The 22,158-nt window shown below is 49.0% G+C and overlaps 2 protein-coding genes across 56 annotated transcripts in view; both read left to right on the top strand.

Annotated features, from left to right (window-relative positions):
• VPS16 (VPS16 core subunit of CORVET and HOPS complexes) overlaps positions 1 to 15,572 on the top strand; it is a 30,166-nt gene extending 14,594 nt beyond the window's left edge. For 3 of the 6 annotated variants that reach the window (XM_081558950.1, XM_081558952.1, XM_081558951.1), the window contains exons 2-24: positions 6,618 to 6,706; positions 6,965 to 7,062; positions 7,150 to 7,278; positions 7,359 to 7,503; positions 7,628 to 7,743; positions 7,840 to 7,962; positions 8,090 to 8,145; positions 8,501 to 8,590; positions 8,680 to 8,774; positions 8,928 to 9,004; positions 9,443 to 9,574; positions 9,660 to 9,787; positions 9,918 to 9,953; positions 10,147 to 10,255; positions 10,417 to 10,551; positions 10,647 to 10,755; positions 10,846 to 10,943; positions 11,023 to 11,130; positions 11,451 to 11,528; positions 11,625 to 11,794; positions 11,876 to 11,972; positions 12,723 to 12,826; positions 12,941 to 13,228. In XM_081558950.1, coding sequence (XP_081415076.1) covers positions 6,618 to 6,706; positions 6,965 to 7,062; positions 7,150 to 7,278; positions 7,359 to 7,503; positions 7,628 to 7,743; positions 7,840 to 7,962; positions 8,090 to 8,145; positions 8,501 to 8,590; positions 8,680 to 8,774; positions 8,928 to 9,004; positions 9,443 to 9,574; positions 9,660 to 9,787; positions 9,918 to 9,953; positions 10,147 to 10,255; positions 10,417 to 10,551; positions 10,647 to 10,755; positions 10,846 to 10,943; positions 11,023 to 11,130; positions 11,451 to 11,528; positions 11,625 to 11,794; positions 11,876 to 11,972; positions 12,723 to 12,826; positions 12,941 to 13,085 — 2,467 coding nt within the window. In that variant the 3' untranslated portion in view covers positions 13,086 to 13,228. Of the gene's footprint in view, positions 1 to 6,617; positions 6,707 to 6,964; positions 7,063 to 7,149; positions 7,279 to 7,358; positions 7,504 to 7,627; positions 7,744 to 7,839; positions 7,963 to 8,089; positions 8,146 to 8,500; positions 8,591 to 8,679; positions 8,775 to 8,927; positions 9,005 to 9,442; positions 9,575 to 9,659; positions 9,788 to 9,917; positions 9,954 to 10,146; positions 10,256 to 10,416; positions 10,552 to 10,646; positions 10,756 to 10,845; positions 10,944 to 11,022; positions 11,131 to 11,450; positions 11,529 to 11,624; positions 11,795 to 11,875; positions 12,207 to 12,722; positions 12,827 to 12,940; positions 13,229 to 13,677 lie in introns of those variants that run through there. The other 3 variants (XM_081558953.1, XR_014073700.1, XM_081558954.1) reach the window with 3 other exon arrangements.
• Positions 15,573 to 20,868: 5,296 nt separating this feature from the next.
• PTPRA (protein tyrosine phosphatase receptor type A) overlaps positions 20,869 to 22,158 on the top strand; it is a 173,045-nt gene continuing 171,755 nt past the window's right edge. For all 50 annotated transcript variants that reach the window (XM_081558975.1, XM_081559006.1, XM_081558994.1 and 47 more), the window contains exon 1: positions 20,869 to 21,149. The gene's annotated coding sequence lies outside the window, so the exon portion shown is untranslated. The remainder of the gene's footprint in view (positions 21,150 to 22,158) is intronic.

Raw genomic sequence — 22,158 nt, 5'->3', positions numbered from 1 at the left:
AGGAGACCAGAGTTTGATTCCTGGGTCAGGAAGGTCATCTGGAGAAGGGATAGGCTAGCCACTCCAGTATTCTTGGGCTTCCCTTGTGGCTCAGCTGATAAAGAATCCGCTTGCAATGTGGGAGACCTGGGTTTGATCCCTGGGTGGGAAGATCCCCTGGAGAAGAGAAAGGCTACCCACTCCAGTATTCGGGCCTGGAGAATTCCATGGACTGGATAGTCTATTGGGTCGCAAAGAGTCGGACATGACTGAATGACTTTCACTTTCACTTCACTGGGCCAGAGCTGGTCCACAGTTGCTTGGCAAACAAGAAGCAGCCCTCTGGGTTTCAGGGGGTGGGGGGTGGGGGCACAGGAGAACTACAACTAGGGATCAGTGGTGTGGGCGTGTAGAGAGAGTTGGGGAGCTGATGCTGGTAGCCTGGAGCATACAGTGTAAGGCAAGCCACAACTAGTGACTTGGGTGCATGGTTTTGCAGGGAGGGTCAGTGGAAATGCTCGAGGGCACGGGCAGGGGAGCCAGTGGCCAGGCATCGTGGCATGCAGAGGAAGTAGGTCCTGGCAGAGGCAAGAAGCCAGATATGCTGTGTCTGTCCAGGGAGTCAGTCTGGACAAGCCTTGGAAGTTGCTGCATGGCCGGGTCAGAGCATCACCAGATGTCCTCACATCCGGGCGGCTAGCCAGCTGCCCGGCTGGAATCAGCAGGAGAGCCTGTTCCTCATGCAGTGTTCCTTCAGCGCCCTCTGCTGAGAAGGCTCAACATCATGTTCACTGTGAAGGAGAAATGCTTAAAAGAATACCATCTGTTATCACAGAACACATATGGAAGGGAGCTGAGCATCAGTGAATTGATAACTGGCATGCTAGGTCTGTTTAAACATCTATCTTTCCATCAGATTTCATCTAAGGATTTTAGTAACAAAATGTCAGAAGAAATGTATATGTGGTATAAAAGTTCAAACAAATAACCAAAGTATATAGGTAAAGCAGTAAAGAATCTTCCTGCCACTGCAGGAGATGTGGGTTTGATCCCTGGGTTGAGGAGATACCTGAAGAAGGAAATGGCAACCCACTCTAGTATTCTTGCCTGGAAAACTCTATGGACAGAAGAGCCTGGTGGACTATAGTCCCTGGGGTTGCAGAGTCAGACATGACCTAGTGATAAAGACCAGATATAGCCTATATAGCCAAATTGCCCGTCTCCTTATTCCCCTCCCCCATTTACCACCCTCTCCAGAGGTAACCACTGTCTGTCCACACTGGCTTAGTGTGGAGGCCTATGAGAGTTTTTCTTTGTATTGACACACATACAAGTGAGTATATGTAAATATGGCTGTAAAAATATGTGCTCAGTTTTTTATTGCATAGATGGAGTCATATGGCTCATACTACATTATATTTTGTCTTTTTTTACTTAATATATTTTCGAGGTCACTTCATGTCAATATACACAGTCACTTTGTTAATGGGCTCAAAATATTCCCCAGGATGGGCATACAATAGTTTATTTAATCAGTCTTGTTTGAATGGGCATTTAAGGAGATTTTTTTCCCAGGATTTGTTTTTTTGGAACTATTTTAAACAGTGCTGCAGTGTAGTCATACTTTTGTGTACTTGTGCAGGTAGTTTTATAGGTTAGGTTTTTGAAAGGAAATTGCTAAGTTAGAGTGTGTACACATTTAAAAGCTGGATACATAGTGCTTCATTTTCTTCCATAAGGGTTGAACCATTTTACGCTCCCGGTATGTGAGGAAGTTTTCATTTTTCCATACCTTCAGCAATATTGCATGTTATTTTTTTAACCTCTTAATTTCTGCTATTCAGATGGCCAAAACATCAAAATAACTTTTAAATTCATATTTACCTAGTTGTTAAGTATGTCTATTCATATCCTTTGATTATTTTTCTGTTGTTGTTGATTTGTAAAGGAGCTCTTTACATGTTCTCCATAATAACTCTTTGTTACAAATTTTCTCACTGTGGTCACTTGACTTTTATGTATTAATATTTTTGGAGTGCTCATTTTATTTAACCTGTGCTCATTTCAAAGTGAAAGTCTCTCAGTTGTGTCTGACTCTTCACGACCCCATGGACTATATAGTCCATGGAATTCTCCAGGCTAGAATACTGGAGTGGGTAGCCTTTCCCTTCTCCAGAGGATCTTCCCAACCCAGGGATTGAACCCAGGTCTCCCACACTGCAGGTGGATTCTTTACCAGCTGAGCCACAAGGGAAGCATGTGTATTAATTTTTAACATACATATGTTAAAAAGTCCATGTTATAAAGTCTGTTAGTCTTTTGCTTTGTAATTTCTGGGTTTTGTATCTTGTGCTGAAAGAATTTTCCATAGTTCACATTATGAAAATACCAGCTTTTATAGTCTCAAGTTTTTTATGTTTCATTTTAAAATATTTTCACATAGTTATGATACAACCTTTGATCGTTTTTCTTTTCATTTTTTTTATAATTAATTAGAGCCTTTTGTATTTTAAAGAACAGCATTCCTTTTTCACATGTGTTACATTTTTTCATGTTTTCCCCTTCTCATAGTTTGTCTTCCTAGTTTGTTTTTGATAGATTTCTTTAGCATATAGATTTTTTGTTTGGCTGTGCCACATGGCATGTGGGATCTTAGTTCCCCAACAAGGGCTGAATTGTGGAGTCTTAACCACTGAACTGCCAGGGAAGTCCCTATAAAAAATTTTTAATGTTAATTATTTTAATAAATAACTGTAGTTTAAAAGCTCAGTCTCATTCCCACCCTTCTCTTCTTCAACTGATTCCACCCCTCACCTGCAAGTAACCACTGTTATAGATTCTTAGAACCTTTTCCAGAGTCTCTTTTTTCAAGTAGAAGTAAGTATAAATATGTATTGTTTTTACACCTTTTACCTACAAGTATACAGAAGGCCTTAATTTTTATTTAGAAGCACTTATTGTTTCTCTTAGTGACTTCCAGACTTTATATCATGTTTAAGAAATTTTTTTTCTACTTTGAGATTGTAAAAATAAACAAGATTTTGTTCTGATATGGCTTTATTTTTTAACATTTAAATCTTGAATTTCATCTAGAAAATTTTATTATAGAGATTAAGTAATGAAATAGCATTTATTGTGATTCTTCCTATATGGCCCATTGTCTCATTGCAAGTATCAGTTTGGCCCAGTTTGAAATGTCATCTTCATTACTGGGATGGCCAAAAGGCTCCTTCAGTTTTTTCTGTAAGATGGTTCTAGTAGCACTTAGTTGTCTTTAACTTCATTTAAAATAAGTTCGTTAGATTGTATTGTGACAGCTGTCATATCAGCGTGTATTTTAAAAAAACTTAACCAAAATTGGTGAATTTTTGTGTAACTATTTTAATACTGATCATGGAAGAAAAAGCAACATATTCAGCATATTATGCTTTATTATTTCAAGAAAAGTATGAATGCATCTGAAACACACAAAAAAGGTTTGTACAACATATGGAAATGGTGCTGTGATTGATTGAACACGTCAGAAGTAGTTTGTGAAGTTTTGTGCTGCAGATTTCTCACTGGATGATGCCCCGTGGTCCAGTAGACCAGTTGAAGTTGATGGCGATCAAATCAAGACATTCATTGAGAATAGTCAATGTTATACCATGAAGGAGATAGCCAACATATTCGAGATAGCCAAATCAAGCATTGAAAATCATTTGCATCAGCTTGGTTATGTTTTGTTTTGGCTGCATTGGGTCTTAGTTGTGGTTCATTGCATCATATGGGATCTTCTGTTGCAACGCATGGACTCTCTTGTGGTTCTCGGGCTCAGTTGCCCTGTGGTATGTGGGATCTTAGTTCCCTGACCAGGAATCAAATCTGTGTCCCCTGCATCGCAAGGCAGATTCTTAACCACTGGACCACCAGGGAAGTCCCCAGCTTGGTTGTGTTAATTGCTTTAATGTTTGGGTTCCCATAAGGTAAGTAAAGAAAAACCTTCTTGACTGAAGAAAAACCTTCTTGACCATATTTCCACATGTGATTTTCTACTGAAATTGAATGAAAATGTTCCGTTTTTAAAACCAATTGTGACATGATGAAAATTGGATACTGTATAATGATGTGAAACAGAAGTGATCATGGGGCAAGTGAAATGAACCATCACCAACTACACCAAAGGCTGGTCTTCATCTAAATAAGGTGATGTTGTGTATTTGGTGGATTGGAAGGGAGTCCTTTATTACAAGTTCCTTCCAGAAAAATGATTAATTCCAAGAGCTGCTCCCAGTTAGACCAACTGTACCCTGACAAAAAGAGTCTGGAATTAGTCAGTAGGAAACACATAATCTTCTATCAGGATAACACAAGACCATGTATTTCTTTGATGACCAGGCAAAAACTGTTACAACTTGGCGGGAAGTTCTGAGGCATCCACTGTATTCACCAGACATGGCACCTTTGGATGTCCATTTATTTTGAGCTTTACAGAATTCTCTTAGTGGGAAAAAATTTCAATTCCCTGGAAGGTAAAGGGCACCTGGAACAGTTTTTTAGTCAGAGAAGTTTGGGAAGGACTTCTCTGGTGGTGCAGTGGATAAGAATCCACCTGCCAATGTAGGAGACACGGGTTCGATCCCTATTCTGGGTAGACCCCACGTGCCTTGGAGCAGCCAAACCTGTGTGCCACAACTACAGAGCCCACTCTTTCCGGCCTGCGAGCCGCAACTACTGAGCCCCTGTGCTGCAGCTACTGAAGCCTGCTCGCCTAGAACCAGTGCTCCCCACGACAAGAGAAGCCCACCACAATGAAAAGTCCAGGCAATGCAACAAAGAATAGCCCCTGCTCACTGCAGCTGGAGAAAGCACACACGTAGCAGCGAAGACCTAGCACTGCCAAAAATAAATAAATAAATTTTTAAAGTTTTGGGAAGATGAAATTATGAAGTTACCTGAAAAATGGGAGAAGGTAGTGGAACAAAATGGTAAGTATGTTGTTCAATCAAGTTGTTGGTGAAATTGAAAATTGTGTTTTTTATTTTTACTTAAAAAGCCAAAGGAACATTTTGGCCCACTCAATACAACCTCTATCTAGTCTCAGGTCTTATTCTGGACTGTCTTCTCTTCCACTGATCTGTTTGCTTATTCCTGTGCCAAAACAAGGTTTAATTAACTTTAGCTTTTAAGTGTATTTGGTATCTGATGTATATCTGTTTTCATATTTTCAAATGTTCTTAAATATTTTCTCTTTCAGATGATCTTCCTTCTCCACCCCTCAAATGAACTGTCAAATCAGTTTGTGCTTCCCTACCCACCAAAAAGTTGGGCTGATTTTTATTGAAATTCTTACCCATCTATAGATCCTTTAGAATATTTCCCCATGTCTTCTCTATCCTTGAGTAAAGCAATTTGATTTTGCTAAAAAATTTTATTAGGCTTATTCTTGGATATCTTATAGTTTTATTGATATCATGATTAGGATCTTTTCAAAAGTTATGTTTCTAATTAGTTCTTGCTATAGTATAGAAAACTCATTGGTATAGAAAATATATTGATTTTTGTTCATTACTTACTGAGCTCTTTCTTTGTTTCATAGACTGGGATTTTCTAAGTAGATAGTCTCATCATTTGTATTGATAAATAGTAGCAATCTCTTTCTTTCTTCAAAATGGAAACCTGTTTCTTTTTTTTCTCTTAAAGTATTTTGGCTAGAATGCCATTTTTCTGTTGAATTATTTTGGCTAGAATTCCAAGAAGAATGTTGTTAATAGAGATGATGGAGCCTCCCTCACCTTCTGAGATGACCCCACTCTCTGTCTGTGGAGTGTGTTGCTTTCTAAATAAATCCAATTCTTACCTATCCAAAAAAAAAAGAGAGAGAGACGATGGGCATCTTCCTGATCTTTAATGGGAAGGCTCCTGAAATGATCCTAGCTGAAATACCTTCCTTCTTGAACTTTGTCTTCTCTTGTGTTCTGGAGTAGTGTCCACCCCTTCTCTGTACCCTTTTCCCCACCTCCAACCATCAAATTATGGCATTCCTCAAGCCTCCTACTCTGTCTTCTCATGCAGCACATGTCTTGGTGATCCATATACATTTCAGATTGCAGTCATCTTGTGCCAGTTTGTAATTTCAGTTACCTCCTGTGAGTCAAGCATTCACAGATTGGCATCTGTAGCCCACGACTCTCCCAGCTCTGGGCTCACTAAAGAACTCTTCTTGGATTTCTTTCAGGCAGTGTTCACTCAGTACCTCTAAAATTGAGTTCATTATCAACAGACTGGAGCCCTGGGTATAAGGCCTATAACCAGATTCAGTGTTAAGAACCAGAAATGGAAGAAAGGCTGCCTAACCTGAGAGGTCCTCCTGCAGGGTCTTATTTTCTGCCACTGGAGACCCAAGCCAACCACCTCACCCTAGTCCACCTCACTCTGTGCTCTACATACTGGCCACATAGCCTGCCCTCCCAACACCCTCTGCTTCCTCACCTGCTGTCCCTAGGATGTCCCTCACAGTCTCTAGTCATCACCCTCCTCCTTTCCCCGAGGGGACCTATGGGGAACAGTTGGAAGCATTAGGGGGCTCCTCTGGTGCTCACTCCGTGTGGCTCCAGGGTCATGATGAGACTGATCTCTGCTTGTCTCTGTGTGGGCAGGAAATATGAGCTGTATAGCATGGACTGGGACCTGAAGGAGGAACTGAGGGACTGCCTAGTGGCTGCTGCACCCTATGGGGGCCCCATTGGTAAGTCACCCCTCTGCCGCTACATGCTTTGGGACCATGGGATGAACTCAGGGTCCTTGTTTCCTGGGGGCCATGGTGTTGAGTGGTTCTTGTTGGCCTATGCTACCCACCCCCACCCCACCTTACTGAGATGTTTTGAATTGTGGTTCTCGTGAGGCCTGCCACATGTGGTGTGGGCCTTCAGAACTAGTTCATAGGCCTGCTTGGCATGGAGTGAGCCTGGGCAACTAGGACAGAAGGTTTCTGCTCAAACCACAGCACTGCTGAGGAACCCCTGGCGGAAAGAGAAACCTGCCAGTGCCCGGCCGGTTCTTGAGATCTACTCAGCTTCCGGGGTGCCTCTGGCCAGTCTGTTGGTGAGTACCCTGCCTGCCCTGTGGCTGGGGGCTTTACAGGATTCTGCATCCTGAGGACAGGCTCTGGAGCCTCTCTCTCATCTGCAGTGGAAGAGTGGGCCTGTGATGTCCCTGGGCTGGTCAGCTGAGGAGGAGCTGCTCTGCGTGCAGGAAGACGGAGTTGTGCTGGTTTACGGGCTGCATGGTGACTTCCGGAGACACTTCAGCATGGGCAATGTAGGGGGCCCCAGGGGCTGGGGAAAAGGGATGGAGTCTGGGACTCTCTCACTCCCTCAACCCACGACCCCTCTCTCCAGGAGGTGCTCCAGAACCGGGTTCTAGATGCCCGAATCTTCCATACTGAGTTTGGTTCTGGGGTGGCTATCCTCACAGGAGCCCACCGCTTCACCCTCAGTGCCAACGTGGGTGACCTCAAACTCCGCCGGATGCCAGAGGTGCCAGGTGAGCCCTGACACCCCTGGAGCAGCATTCACTGCCCACAAATGTGCCTCCTGTCCATGGGACCATCAAGGGCAGAAACTGTGGGCTCTGGGCAGTCTAAGGTTGTCCTTTTCCACGACCGTAGGTCTGCAGAGTGCACCCTCATGCTGGACCACAGTGTGCCAGGACCGAGTGGCGCACATTCTCCTGGCTGTAGGACCTGATCTTTACCTCCTGGACCATGCAGCCTGCTCTGCAGTGGTGAGGAGCCTTGGTTGGGAGTGAACCGGAGGGACTGGGGGAGTCAATGGGAGACCCTGAAAAGTCTGTCTGGTGTTCCCCCTGGCTCTGCCCTAGACACCCCCTGGCATGGCCCCAGGAGTGAGCAGCTTCCTGCAGATGGCTGTTTCCTTCACCTACAGACACCTGGCACTCTTCACAGACACAGGCTACATCTGGATGGGGACAGCATCTCTCAAGGTATAGGGCACATCTCTCAGGGCACTATGCCTTGTCTAGGAAAGATGTGTGGGGCATAGGGGAAGGACTTTTCAACCAGACTGGTGACAGCTGGGATAAGGCCATGACATTCCCTGCACTCTTTCAGGAGAAGCTGTGTGAGTTCAACTGCAACATCCGGGCCCCCCCGAAGCAGATGGTCTGGTGAGGATGGGGGAGGGGTGTTGTTCTCATGGGAGTGGACGTGCACATAGCCTTGTCTCCTGGGGCACATTGATTCATCCTGTCTACTGACCAGAACAAGCGGAGCTTGAATCTTGTCTTCCCCACTAGTGCACATTTGAGGGAAACCCCAGTTCCCGGTGGGCTCCAGGTGTTCCGAGAAGCTGACAGGCACAGGGAGAGAGGGAAGCAAGTAAGTCAGCCAGAGAAGTGAGATAAAGGGCAGCAAACCGTGCAGAGTTCCCCAAGGCAAAGTGATATAGACAGTGACGTGGGAGACGTGACTGTGGGCCAGGCATCCTGTGTGTTAATCCCAGATGTGTGTGTGTGCACACAGGTGCAGCCGTCCGCGCAGCAAGGAGAGGGCCGTTGTGGTGGCCTGGGAGAGGCGGCTAATGGTGGTGGGTGACGCACCTGAGAGCATCCAGTATCCTTGGGGGGCTGCCGGGGGACAGAGGAGGGTGGCCTGCCCCTCTCCTATACCTGGTTACTGTTAGGAACCTTGACCACGCTCAGGTTCGTGCTGGATGAGGACTCCTACCTGGTGCCTGAGTTGGACGGGGTCCGAGTCTTCTCCCGCAGTACCCATGAGTTCCTGCACGAGGTTCCAGGTGAGGCCCTCATAAGACCACTGAGTGACCAGGACAGGGGCTCCTCAGCACCACAGCTGCTGGACCAGTGCCCCAGAGCAGAATCAGGGCACTGAGGCAGGGCTGAGGGTTTCCTGACGCTCCGTCTCCCACTCAACCATTTTCTTCCCCCAGTGGCCAGTGAGGAGATCTTTAAAATTGCCTCGATGGCCCCTGGAGCGCTGTTGTTGGAGGCTCAGAAGGAATATGAGGTAAAGCCCTGGGCCTCTCCTGGGGCTCCAGGCCACTCGCCTTCCCCTTCCCCTAATTGACCCAGCCCCTGTTTCTGCAGCCAAGTGCTACCTTTCAAGACGGGTTCAGGCAGAACACGGGCTGGGCCAGGCTGGGCTAGAGAGAGCTGGCTCAGTTGGACTGAAGGGACTTGGTGTCTTCTGTGTGGTGATAGGGAGGGGCAGGGAGCCCTTCCAATCTAGTCACAAATCAGGGCTCTATCGAGAGATCTCAGGGCCTCATAGGCAACTGCGCTGATTGGGGATGTGTGTGGACACCTTGGGTGGTGGGCTGAGGGGATTTGGGCTCCGCCTCTGCAACCTTCCAAACCTGCCACCACAGCCCAAGGGGTTGGGAGCCAGACACAGAGGTGTTCTCGGTCATGACGCACTGTCCCTGGCACTTTTCCTCCACCCCAGAAAGAGAGCCAGAAGGCGGATGAGTACCTGCGGGAGATCCAGGAGCTGGGGCAGCTGCCCCAGGCAGTGCAGCAGTGCATCGAGGCTGCAGGACACGAGCACTGGCCAGATATGCAGAAGAGTCTGCTCAGGGTTGGCCTGGATGGCAGGGCTAGAGGGAGGGCAGGGTTTTGCTGGCAAAGAGGAAAGCCCTCCATTGTTCTCTGGCTTTTTTCAGGCGGCCTCCTTCGGAAAGTGTTTCCTGGACAGATTTCCACCTGACAGCTTTGTGCGCATGTGTCAGGACCTTCGTGTACTCAATGCCGTTCGGGACTATCACATCGGAATCCCCCTCACCTATAGCCAGTATCCTCAAGTGTGCTGATAGGGTGTTTACTTCCAGGGGTGGAAGGGCAAGGGGATGGAGATGCCACCTATTTGTCCTTGGCAAATAGGACTTATCTCCCAGCTGGATCCTTAACTAAATGAAATACAGATACAAGCAGCTCACTATCCAGGTGTTGCTAGACAGGTACAGTAAGCCCAAGGGTGCTGGGCAGAGGGCTGTAGGTGGGCGGACATTACAGTCCCTGCTGTGCCCTTATGGTCACTGCTCATGATCCGTTTCCTTGCGATCGGGGAGGCTGGGGTTACAGGCTCGGGCCACTGTGTCCTCTCTCTACCCCACTTTATCCCTTGTGTCCTTTACCTCCCTTGTCTGCCAGGCTTGTGTTGCGGAGGCTTTACCCCCTGGCCATTCAGATATGTGAGTACCTGCGGCTTCCTGAAGTGCAGGGTGTCAGCAGAATCCTGGCCCACTGGGCCTGCTACAAGGTGAGGATATAGAACAGAGTCCAAGGGCAATTCAGGGCTTACAGGCCATGGTGAGGTGTAGGAAATAAGTGTAGAGCTGAAAGAGTGGGTCTTGATCAAGGCAGCGGGAGTTGGGGTTAAGGGGTGAGAGCCAGATTGGTGATACTTCCTTCCTTCTCCAGGTACAACAGAAGGATGTGTCTGATGAGGATGTTGCTCGGGCCATTAATCAGAAGCTGGGGGACACGCCGGGTGTCTCCTACTCAGACATTGCTGCACGAGCCTATGGCTGTGGCCGCACGGAGCTGGCCATTAAGGTGTGGGCGCTTAGCCCTCCCTGGATGCTCTGATGTGGGTGTTAGAGGCCCCCAGGCTAGCTCCTTCTCTCTGTGCCTTCCTCCCCATCCCACAGCTGCTGGAATATGAGCCACGCTCTGGGGAGCAAGTTCCCCTTCTTCTGAAGATGAAGAGGAGCAAACTGGCACTGAGCAAGGCTATCGAGAGTGGGGATACTGATCTGGGTGAGCAGTGTTTGGGTGAGGACGAGGCTGGGGACCCTGGGCTCAGTAAGGGGCTGGGCTGGATCCCCATCCCACCTTATCGTCCCACAGTGTTCACAGTGCTGCTGCACCTTAAGAATGAGCTGAACCGAGGAGATTTTTTCATGACGCTTCGGAACCAGCCTATGGCCTTAAGTTTGTACCGACAGGTGTGTGCAGGGGCAGGGTGGGGTGGAGCCTGCGGAACCCCTGAGTTGGCCTTGCTGACTGCCTACCTGCTGTCCCCAGTTCTGTAAGCATCAGGAGCTGGAGACGCTGAAGGACCTTTACAACCAGGATGACAACCACCAGGAGCTGGGAAGCTTCCACATCCGAGCCAGCTACGCTGCAGAGGAGGTCTGAGGACCACAGGGTGGGGCCCACAAACTGGGCCATTGGTCTGGCTCCTTCTCCAGGACTCTAGGTCTTGAATGTGTCACACACCCCATTTTGGTCCTCATTGTGGAGGGAGAGCTTGAGAAGATGTGAGGCGCCACGAGTTGGTCCCAGAGGCACCACAAGTCATTCCCATTAGGGACACCAGCGCAGTGTTCCCAGCAGGAAAAGCGGGCACTGGCGACCCTAGGCACAGGGATTGGGGAGAAAACTGCGGCGTGAGTGGTGATGGCCGAGGTTCTTTGTGCTGTGAGCTCAAGCATCCTTTTTTGCCTTTGCAGCGAATTGAGGGGCGAGTCGCAGCTCTACAGACGGCAGCCGACGCTTTCTACAAGGCCAAGAATGAGTTTGCAGCCAAGGTTTGACCCGTTCTTCTCTAAGAACCTCCTCTCCTCACTTCCCAGTCTTCCTTCCTTGTCCCTCTCATCTCTGTGCCACCATATCCCTGTTCCCAGGCTACAGAGGATCAGATGCGGCTTCTACGGCTGCAGCGACGCCTAGAAGACGAGCTAGGGGGCCGGTTCTTAGACCTGTCTCTACATGACACGGTCACCACCCTCATTCTCAGTGGCCAAAACAAGCGCGCGGAGCAGCTGGCACGTGACTTTCGCATCCCTGACAAGAGGTAGATGAGGGCCTGATGTGCATGTAGGTCCCGGGACCCCCTTCCCCTCTTGCAATGCCTCCATGCCCAGCTTTCCCACAGGCTCTGGTGGCTGAAGCTGACCGCCCTGGCAGATTTGGAAGACTGGGAGGAGCTAGAGAAGTTTTCTAAGAGCAAGAAATCACCCATTGGCTACTTGGTGAGGTGGGGCCCTCCCTCCAGCCCATCTCCAAGGAGGCAGTGCTGGGGAGAGGGCCAGGCTCCAATGGCCTGTTCACACATCTGCTCAGCTATCCCACAGAACTGGTGGGCACATTTCTGAGTAAGGCACAGGGGAGGACAGGCCCAAGTCTGCCTGCAAATGTTGGAGGAAAGGAGACTGAGCTGCTTTTCCCCAAGGAGAGCCGCAGGGGACACTAATACCTGAAGGAAAGTCATGTTGGCGGGGAGGAAGGGACATAGGGAGAGTACATTTGCAAAGCAGTGGAGGATGTTGAGCGGTTTGTTTTCTGTGGCAGGCAGTTCAGAGGTGTGGTAGGTTGGTCAAATAAGGGCAGCCATAAACTGCCCAAAACTCAGGCCCTGGGAAGGCGGGACATGCCTGCTGTGAGGGGTAACAGTGGATGGTGGCATGGACGCATGGAAATAATTGATCTCAAAGCTCTAATAGAGCTTGGGGTAGGTTGTTTTCATCCAAAGAATTTTGAGATCACAACTGTTGTATGTGTGTGGGGTAGGAATCGAGGGATTATACAGACAGAAGGGTATATAAGATACATTGGGATAATGTATCCACTAGGCTTTGCTCATGGACAGAGGAGCTTTGAGAGCTATGGCCCATGGGGTCGCAAAGAGTCAGACACAACTGTTGTGACTTTACACACAGACTTTGCTCATAAGAGAGAATAGGAACGCTTTACCTGATCTCTTTCCACCCTCTCCTCCTAAGCCCTTTGTGGAAATCTGCATGAAGCAACACAATAAATATGAGGCCAAGAAGTATGCTTCCCGTGTGGGTCCCGAGCAGAAGGTCAAGGCCTTGCTTCTCGTTGGGTGCGTCTGCTGAGAGCCCTGGGGTGCTGGGTGGCAGAGCCAGTGGGCTGATGAGAGGCACGATTTGCGCCCTTGGGCAGCTCAACACTGTCTCCCCTCCTGCTCAAACTGCAGGGACGTGGCTCAGGCTGCAGACGTTGCCATTGAGCACCGGAATGAGGCGGAGATGAGCCTCGTATTGTCCCACTGCACCGGAGCCACAGATGGGGCCACGGCCGACAAGATTCAGCGGGCCCGGGCACAAGCCCAGAAGAAATGAGGGGCCTACCTGCTCATCTTCCTGAGCCCTGGACCTGTCAGAAGTGTCCCTGCTCATCCAGCTCTTCCCCCAGAGCAAAGCCCAAAAAGCTGGGGTGGGAGCCAGGGTTCTGGTTGTAAATAAAGTTGAAACATTTTATAGCAGCAGTCCCCAACCTTTTTGGTACCAAGAACTGGTTTCGTGGAAGACAATTTTTCTATAGACTGGGGGTGATGGGATGTTTTCATGATGATTCAACCGCATTACCTTTTCTTAAATTTATTTTTTGGCTTAACTGAGTCTTTATTGCTGCACGTGGGCTTTCTCTAGTTGCAGTGAGCGGGGGCTATTCTTTCTCGCAGTACTCAGGCTTCTCATTGCGGTGGCTTCTCTCTTTGTGGAGTATGGGCTCTAGAGCAAGAGTTTCAGTAGTTGTGGCGCACAGACTTAATTGCTCTGCAGAATGTGGGATCTTCCTGGACCAGGGATTGAACTTGTGTTCCCTGCATTGGCAGGCAGATCCTTAACCACTGGACCACCAGGGAAGTTGCGCAAATGAGTTAGATTTACTGTGCACTGTATTTCTAATCTAATGCCGCTTCTGATCTGACAGGAGGTACCAGTCCATGGCCTGGAAGTTGGGGACCCCTGTTTTAGAGCACTTGTGTTACACAGTCCAGCCTAAGCAAAAACAGCTTGGAGGCAGAACCATCCAGATACCTCAGCAGAACTTCATGTGTTTGATTGTGGGGTCTGGAGAGAGAGCATCTCCAGTGATATTCACAGACCCCTCTCTACAGTTACCAGGCAAAGTCCTCTCAAACTCACAGCCCCTAGGAAGATTATGGGGAGTGATAGCAGGCATGATAAGCACCACACTGAAAGCATTACCCACACATGCACGCATGATATAAGCTCAACACTTTACCTTGCTTTCATTTATTCTACAAGACAGCCCTACGAGATAGGTAATACCACCCCATCTTACAGAAGAGGATTGAGGACTGGGGAGCAACTAGGTGGTAAGACTGGAATTTGAAACCATATTGGACATTTGGAGATTTTAGAGCTTCTCCTTGGCTATTGTGACAGAGGAGGAATGACTCAGCCAGACTTGAAACCAGGCCCTCTGAGCAGAGGATCTTGAGGCAAGGCCCCTGGTTTGCCCTATAGTAAGAATTGGAGGACGGATGAGAAGCATGTGGCCATTGGGTTGGAAGGATCGAGAAGGAGCCTTTGGAAACCCTGCCCACTGAATCAGTTCAGTTCAGTTCAGTTCAGTCACTCAGTCGTGTCCGACTGTTCACGACCCCATGAATTGCAGCTCGCCAGTCCTCTCTGTCCATCACCAACTCCCAGAGTCTACCCAAACTCATGTCCATCGAGTCGGTGATGCCATCCAACCATCTCATCCTCAGTCGTCCCCTTCTCCTCCCGCCTCCAATCCTACCCAGCTTAGGGTCTTTTCCAATGAGTCAACTCTTCGCATGAGGTGGCCAAAGTATTGGAGTTTCAGCTTCAACATCAGTCCTTCCAATGAACACCCAGGACTGATCTCTTTTAGGATGGATTGATTGGATCTCCTTGCAGTCCAAGGGACTCTCAAGAGTCTTCTCCAACACCACAGTTCAAAAGCATCAATTCTGCGGCGCTCAGCTTTCTTCACCATCCAACTCTCACATCCATACGTGACCACTGGGAAAACCATAGCCTTGACTAGGCGGACTTTTGTTGGCAAAGTAATGTCTCTGCTTTTAAATATGCTATCTAGGTTGGCCATAAGCTTCCTTCCAAGGAGTAAGTGTCTTTTAATTTCATGGCTGCAATCACCATCAGCAGTGATTCTGGAGCCCAAAAAAATAAAGTCTGACACTGTTTCCACTGTTTCCCCATCTACTTCCCATGAAGTGATGGGACCAGATGCCATGATCTTAGTTTTCCGAACGTTGAGCTTTAAGCCAACTTTTTCACTCTCCTCTTTCACCTTCATCAAGAGGCTCTTTAGTTCTTCACTTTCTGCCATAAGGGTGGTGTCATCCGCATATCTGAGGTTATTGATATTTCTCCCGGCAATCTTGATTCCAGCTTGTGTTTCTTCCCACTGAATAGTGTTGAGCAATTGCTGAATGGTCATTGGACTGAAGAGAAAAAGAATGGAATTCTCCCTTTGGCAATTCTGCCAAGCAAGAACTGCAAACTGGAGACCCCTGGCTCCCCAGTCGGCTCAGTGGGGGGGGGCCTTCCCTACAGTCAGGGAGAATGCTTTCATGGCCCTCCAGGCTCCCTGCCTCTAGCCTCTGCACTCCAGTGCACTTGGGCTTCATACCCCAGCAGCGTTGCCCAACATTGAGGGCATTACCTTTCTTCCTGTTGCCCTCATTAGTCTAGATGGAAGACGAAGGAGGAAACCAAAGCCAAGAGAAGGCAGATCTCCCTGGAACTTTTGGCTTTCCCCTCTTTGACACCCGTAGGGCTGTGTTTAAAAAGAGTGAGAGACTCAAAGCTTGGTAAGATGTTTGTTTCTTTTTCCTCGCCTACCTGATTGTAAGTTTGTGAAAATCCTACATGCAAGCGTGCTAGGTCGCTTCAGTCATGTCTGACTCTGCGACCCTTTGAACTATAGCCTGCCAGGCTCCTCTGTCGGGATTCTTGGGGATATAAATCAAATTGTAAAAGAATTATTTGTTATGCTCACCACTTAGAGAATTTGAACAGGATTAAACGGGATGGTTTGTCTGCTCCACAATGTCTAGGGCATTAGCTGGAAGGCTGAAAGGTTGGGGGTGACTTGACAGCTAGGAACTGGAATCTGAAGGCTTGGCAACTCACATCTGGCAGTTGAAGCTGACTGTTGATTGGAACCTTAGTTCTGTCAGCCAGAACACCTGCCTCAAACACCAGCAGCCAGGTCCCAAGGGCAGCATCTGAGAAGAGCCAGGTAGAGCTGTACTGCCTTCCCTAACATCGTTTTGGAAGTCATAGTATCATATCTGCCATATTCTGTTTGTCAAGGCAGTTTTGTGGGCCTACCTCATCCAATTTCAAGGGGAAATAGATTCTGCCTTTAGATAGATGAGTAGCAAGGCTCTGGAAGAGTAAGTAGAACTGGATATGTGGCCAGTTTGGGGAATCACAATCTGGCATAGTATATCAGCCTTCTCTGTCAGAATCAGCACATCCTTCTAGGGAAAGGACAGGAGATTTCCAATACTGAGGTCATTCTGGGATTTTGTTTCCTCCTTAGTCTTGGCACCACACTTCTTCCTTGCCCTGGTACCTCTTCATTGCTTTTTTTTAATCCATGCCATGTGGCATGTGGGATTCGAACCTATGCCTCCTGCAGTGGAAGCACAGAGTTCTAAACACTGGACAGCTGGGAATTCCCTTCAGTGCCTTTAACAAATGTTTTCTCCAGCTTTTCTAACTAGAAAAAGGGCTGGAACCATCCAACCCAGCCCTCTTTTTCTGGAACGGGGGCCCTGGGCAGTGCATTTAGAGGCTACATAATAAAAGCCTATGTTAGGACTTTCCTGGCTGTCCAGTGGTCAAGAATCTGCCTTGCAATGCAAGGGATGAGGATTTGATCCCTAGTCAGGGAAATAAGATCCTACATGCCGTGAAGCAACTAAGCCCATGCAGCACAACTACTGAGCCTGCATGCTCCGGAGCCTGAGCACCACAACTAGGGGCCTTGCATAGCACGAAAGATCCCGCATGACACAAGGAAGGAAGATCCTGTGTGCCACAACTAAGACCCAATGCAGCCAAATAAAATAAAACTCAGCCTGCATTAGAATAAAGCCTATGTCCCCAAACATGCAGCATATTAATGTGCAGTGTGCAAACATTAAGCATTGTACACGTGAAGTTTTAGAAATACATGAGAAATAACAATGATGACTGTATAAACTGATTATAACTTTATAAAAGTGTGTATGCATGTGGAGAAGCACTGGAATTGTCCATGAGGAGACTTGTTTGAAAATTAAAAGCAGTTTTGTATATTATAAAGTTAAACACTGATTGTCCCCCGTCAACATTTTATCCTGAAAACTTTCAAACATACAGCTAAATTGCAAGAATTTACAGTGAACACATGTATACGTACCACTTAGATTCTACAATTAACATTTACTATGCTTAATTTTCACATATCTGTCTATTCCTCTATCCATTTTATTAATCCATCTTATTTTTGACACATTTCAAAGTTGCAGTCATTAGTACTTCCCTCTAAATACTTCAGAATGCATTTTGTTAACTAGAGTTCATTATTTGTGTGCAATTTTTTTCTTTTCAGACCAAAAATATATAGTTCTCATCTCATAAATGTACATTTGCTGAGTTTTGACAAATCTATACACTTATGAATGGTTGTGGGGGTGGGGGCGGTCAGCCACATCGTTTGGCATGTGGAATCTTAGTTCCCTCAGCAGGGATCAAACCCACGCTTCCTTCCAGGGAAGTCTCTAAATAGTGATTTTTTAATTTAAAAAAACTAGTTCAAGCCTCACCTGCAATACAAAAATAACTAGGACTCATTTTTCAAATCTTGGTTTCTTAACTGTGCTTAGTATAAAAATGCCTCCTCTACCCTGAGCAGTTTGCACAGCAGGCCTGGGCCTGACTTGCAGGAAGAGTCATCTTGGCCAATGGATGGGACTAGAATTGAGCCTTGGACCAGGATTTGGGGCCTGAGGGTAGTGAATCTGGAAACATTTCTACTGCTTTATGATATCAATGGCAGTCCTGAAGTGGAAATTGGGGCTAAGGCTCCTGTAAGTCACCTTCTCAGGGTGAGGGGGCTGCAGTTTCTTTAGGTACTGAACAGTTTCTTTAGGCTAGCAAACTCCAGCAAATGACCCTTAGGAATAGAACAGTGAATGGCCTGGTAAGTCCCTAGGCTCTCATTTACTTCAGCTTTCTATCATACTGTTTTGCGTTATTTTCATTACTGCATTTAGGCAATTTTCTTGTTCACTTGTTTATTGTCTGTCTCCCCATCTAGACTGTAAGTTCCTAAGAGCAGAGACCTTTTCTATCTTACTCCCCTGCTGTGACCAGCACACCATCAGCACTCAAAAAGTATTTGTTGAGAGAATGATTAATTGTTCCATCGACTAGATGGGGAAAGGAGGCCATAAGAGAAGTGACTTGTCTAAAGAAACAGGAATCCTTTACTCCCGCCCTCCAGCTCTCCTAGTCCAGTCTTCCTCTCATGAAACCTGTGACTTCTGGGGCACCTGTGTGGTGACTGACAAGTGCCTACCACTAGGTGTGTGCTCCTGTGGGCTGGGACTAAAGCAGCATCTGGAGCAGAAGGCTGCCTCCCTGACCTCTCTCAGTTCCTCTCTTCTCTTTGAAGATAGCCCTTTGCCTTGTGATGGGGGGAGCTGTGGATACCCCGAGCATCAGGTAGGATGGGGAATAAGGACAGGTCTCCACAGCTGGGCAGCTGAGGATAGGACTCTGTCCTCTCTCATTGAAAATAGGGTATGTGTGGTCACCAAACTGAAATTTCCTTCTCAGGGTCTCCAGGATGGAATATGCAAAGTTCCTTGGTATGAGGTCCTGTGACCTCTGCACACACCCCACACATGCTCTGACCCCACTGCAGCTGTCTCCTGGAGAGAAGGAACTGCATTTCCTAAGAATGGGCTACTTGCCAAGCTGTTCAGTTCAGTTCAGTTCAGTCGCTCAGTTGTGTCCGACTCTTTGCGACCCCATGAATTGCAGCACGCCAGGCCTCTCTGTCCATCACCAACTCCTGGAGTCTACCCAAACCCATGTCCATCGAGTCGGTGATGTCATCCAACCATCTCATCCTCTGTCGTCCCCTTCTCCTCCCGCCCCCAATCCTACCCAGCATTAGGGTCTTTTCCAATGAGTCAACCCTTCGCATGAGGTGGCCACAAGCTGTACATGCCTGTAATTCTTCATGTAGCCTTGGGAGGTTCCAGGAAGACTAGCAGAGTGGAGCTCAGGTCAAGCAGCCAGTGGCAGGGCTTGAACTTCAGGGCTCAACCACAGCAGTTTCCCAATGTGGTCAGATTGGGTGGGGATCTTTCAGATGATCCCAAGGATGAATGCTTTTTATTATAATAGCTATTTATTTCCATATAGATTAGGAAACAGAAGCATGTCAAACCCTTTTATGAGACTGTCCAGGTGTCTCCAGCACTCAATCATTATTTTTCCCGAGTTTTTTCTACTTCCTGGGTAACTGAACGGTTGGTGTATAGAAGGTCCTGCCCTCATTGGCTGCCCTTAGGCTCTAATCGGAGACTTGGTGTGTGGGTCTTTCGGTTGTAGGATCTGTCCCCTCAAAGGCTTCTAGGATTCAGTCATTTCACACCTCTGGGTCAGCCCCGCTGAGAGGTAGTGGGAAACACACCTCCCTCTCAAGGAGGGACTTTCCAGCGGCAGAGGGGATGCCTCGAAGGAGGCCCTCTGCACCCCGTATTCACAGTACGTGGCTCTGGTCAGCACACACTGATTCTACAAATACGGCCAGCGGGGTGCATAGAGTCCCAAATTAACACGCCAACTGCTGGCGGTGGTACCGACTGGAGGTGCTAGAAGCACCAGCCCTGTGGAAATGGCAGCTCATGTGGGCTCCTTCTTTGCTGAAACGTCCCCTCCAAGAAAAAGGATTACTACCAGGAACAGACCCTTCCCCTCGGGAGCGCTGAACGTGGGACTCTGCCCAGCCACGGATGGGAAAGGGAGGCTGGCCGCCGCTCACCCCTGGCAGCTCAGGCTGCGGGTCAGGAATGAAGGGTCTCCCAGCAAGCTGTGCTTGCACACTGCTGAGCAATGTCTCCTGCCTACGGACTTATGGTCACTCCTCCTGAGCAGGTCCGGCTGCGTCTGGAGGACTACAGTCTGGGGTGTCTCACTCGCCACCCACCACGACTGTGTAATCGGCCTTCAGCGATTCCTTAAGTCCTGCAGCCTGGGGAGCCACTTGTCAGGCATACCCACGGATGGCTTTGAGGTGCTCACGCGCGACAGGGGAGCGCTGGGGAGGAGGTCCGCGCCTCCCACCCGGTCTCAGTCCCTGACCCCAGGGGGAGACGCGTCTCCAGGTCCGCTTGGAGCTTTGAGCCTCTCCTTCCCGGCCAGACCTGTCGCAAATACCCTCCGCAGAGCACCGTGTGTAGTGTTTCTACCCAGCTCGACGCGAGTCAGGCCCGGATACGCGCATCTGGAAAGCCGCGGAGATTTCCCTTGTGCTCTGGTGGGGATGGCGTGGGCTGACTTCTTGTTAAGATGACAGCCACGGTGCTAGGCGTCTTCCAGGGGCTATGCACGTTGCTCTCCTTCACCACCGAGAGCCTCTGTCTTTTAAATTCATTGCAGCAATTAAAAAGCGGAGGGAGGGGGAGTTCTAGGGGACCCGTTTGGAGAGAGTGGAAAGAAGATTTTTGAGCTCCAGGTCGCCCCGATCGCTAAACACTGGTGTAACTTGTTTGGTCTCAGTTTTCGCATCTGTAAACTGGGAAGAAGACCTACGTCCAGGTGGGACTGTAGAGAAACGGAAGGTGTTGGTGAACAGTCGGCCGGTGCTCCCAGGGTCCTGTTTCCCCCAGGATTGGACCGCGGTGGGGGGACCGTCTCCCAGGCGGTCACTGAGATCGTAAGACAGAGAAACCCGGGCCTGCGCCCCAGGCCCGCAGGCTAGCGAGCGTTCTGAGGCGCGTAAGGGCGGGGCCCACGAGGGCCAGGGGAACGCCCGTTAGATCTGGGCCAACCAGCGCCCGTCTCTGAACCGCCAATGAGGAGGCTCCTTACAGCCAAGGCCGGGTCGGGAGCGAGGCTGCGGCGAGTGCGGCGCTGACAGAGACGCGCGCGCGCGCGACTCAGCTCGGACCCCGGATCGCCGCCGCCATCACCGCCGCCTACCCAGTTGCTCCTTAGCCGCTTCTCCTCGCCATGGAGGCGAGGCCGCCACCGCCGCCGCGGGGTTCCGAGCCGCGGGCCGGGCGGTGGCCCTGAGGGCGTGTGGCGGGCCGAGACGCCGTCGCGGCACCGAGGCGGAGCCGCAGTCCTCGACCCCAGCGGTCCCGCCCAACGCTGGACTCGGTGAGTGTTCACGGCCGCCGCCGCCCCGACGGGTTCCGGAGGTGGGGCGGCGGTTCCCGGGCGCAGGTGGGAGGGGTCCCCGGCCTGAGCCCAAATCCCTCTTTTCCGGGCAGGATCCATCCGGCTTCTCCAGGGATTCCACATCCTTGCGCTGTCCGTGGGGCTGGGGCGGGGGGAGGGGGAGAGTCCCCGGAAACGCGCCGGCCCAGGGGCCGACCCCTTTCCACAGCCCAGGAACTTTGCGTGCATCCTCCTGGGGCCGGGTCGCTGCCATAGTTCATGATGAAAGAAGAAATTTGGACAGTGAGAACAGAATTTGCTCAGGTCCATTTGATGGGAAGAAAGAGGAGAGCTCCTGGCATGAGAAAATTTGCTCTCGCAGTGAGCAACTTTTCTTTCCCCGGACCCTCTCTTTTCTGTCCACTCCCTGCAGTTGAGGCTGCTAAAGAAGGAAAACGGGCTCAGAGCTGCCCAGAATTCAAAATGAGCCAATTGGGAATGCATGCCCTCTCCTTTTTAGTTTCGTGAATAACACAAAGAATATCGTTTCTTGAAAAATTAGTTCCTGAAGATAAAAATAATAATGGCAGAGCTGAGCCCAGTGTTGAGCTTTCTTTCTTTCTTTTTTTTCTTTTGAGGTCAGTGAATGATATTTGTAAGACAGGAAAAGAAGAATATTCAAAACCTTTCTAAGAGGGTGAATGCCTTTAGGAGCCTTTGCTCAGGGATCCCTGCTCTAGAACCAGTCACATCTCCAGAAAGATCTCTTGCCACCTGCTTGCTGTTAGGCAGCTCTAGAACCAGAAGATGGTAGGCGAGGAGAGGACTGCTGGTGGAAGATGGACGAACATTGTGTCCTACTGTTTGTGAACCCATGGACTGTAGCCTGCCAGACTCCTCTGTCTGTGGAATTCTCCAGACAGTAATATTGGAGTGGGAGCCATTCCCTTCTCCAGGGGATCTTCCCAACCCAGTGATCGAACCCAGGTCTCTTGCTTTGCAGGCAGAT

The sequence above is a fragment of the Giraffa tippelskirchi genome, chromosome 13, assembly GCF_054371585.1.
Source record: "Giraffa tippelskirchi isolate mGirTip1 chromosome 13, T2T-mGirTip1v1.2.pri, whole genome shotgun sequence".
NCBI classification, from domain to species: Eukaryota; Metazoa; Chordata; class Mammalia; order Artiodactyla; family Giraffidae; genus Giraffa; species Giraffa tippelskirchi.
This window is presented reverse-complemented; position numbering and strand designations above follow the sequence as displayed.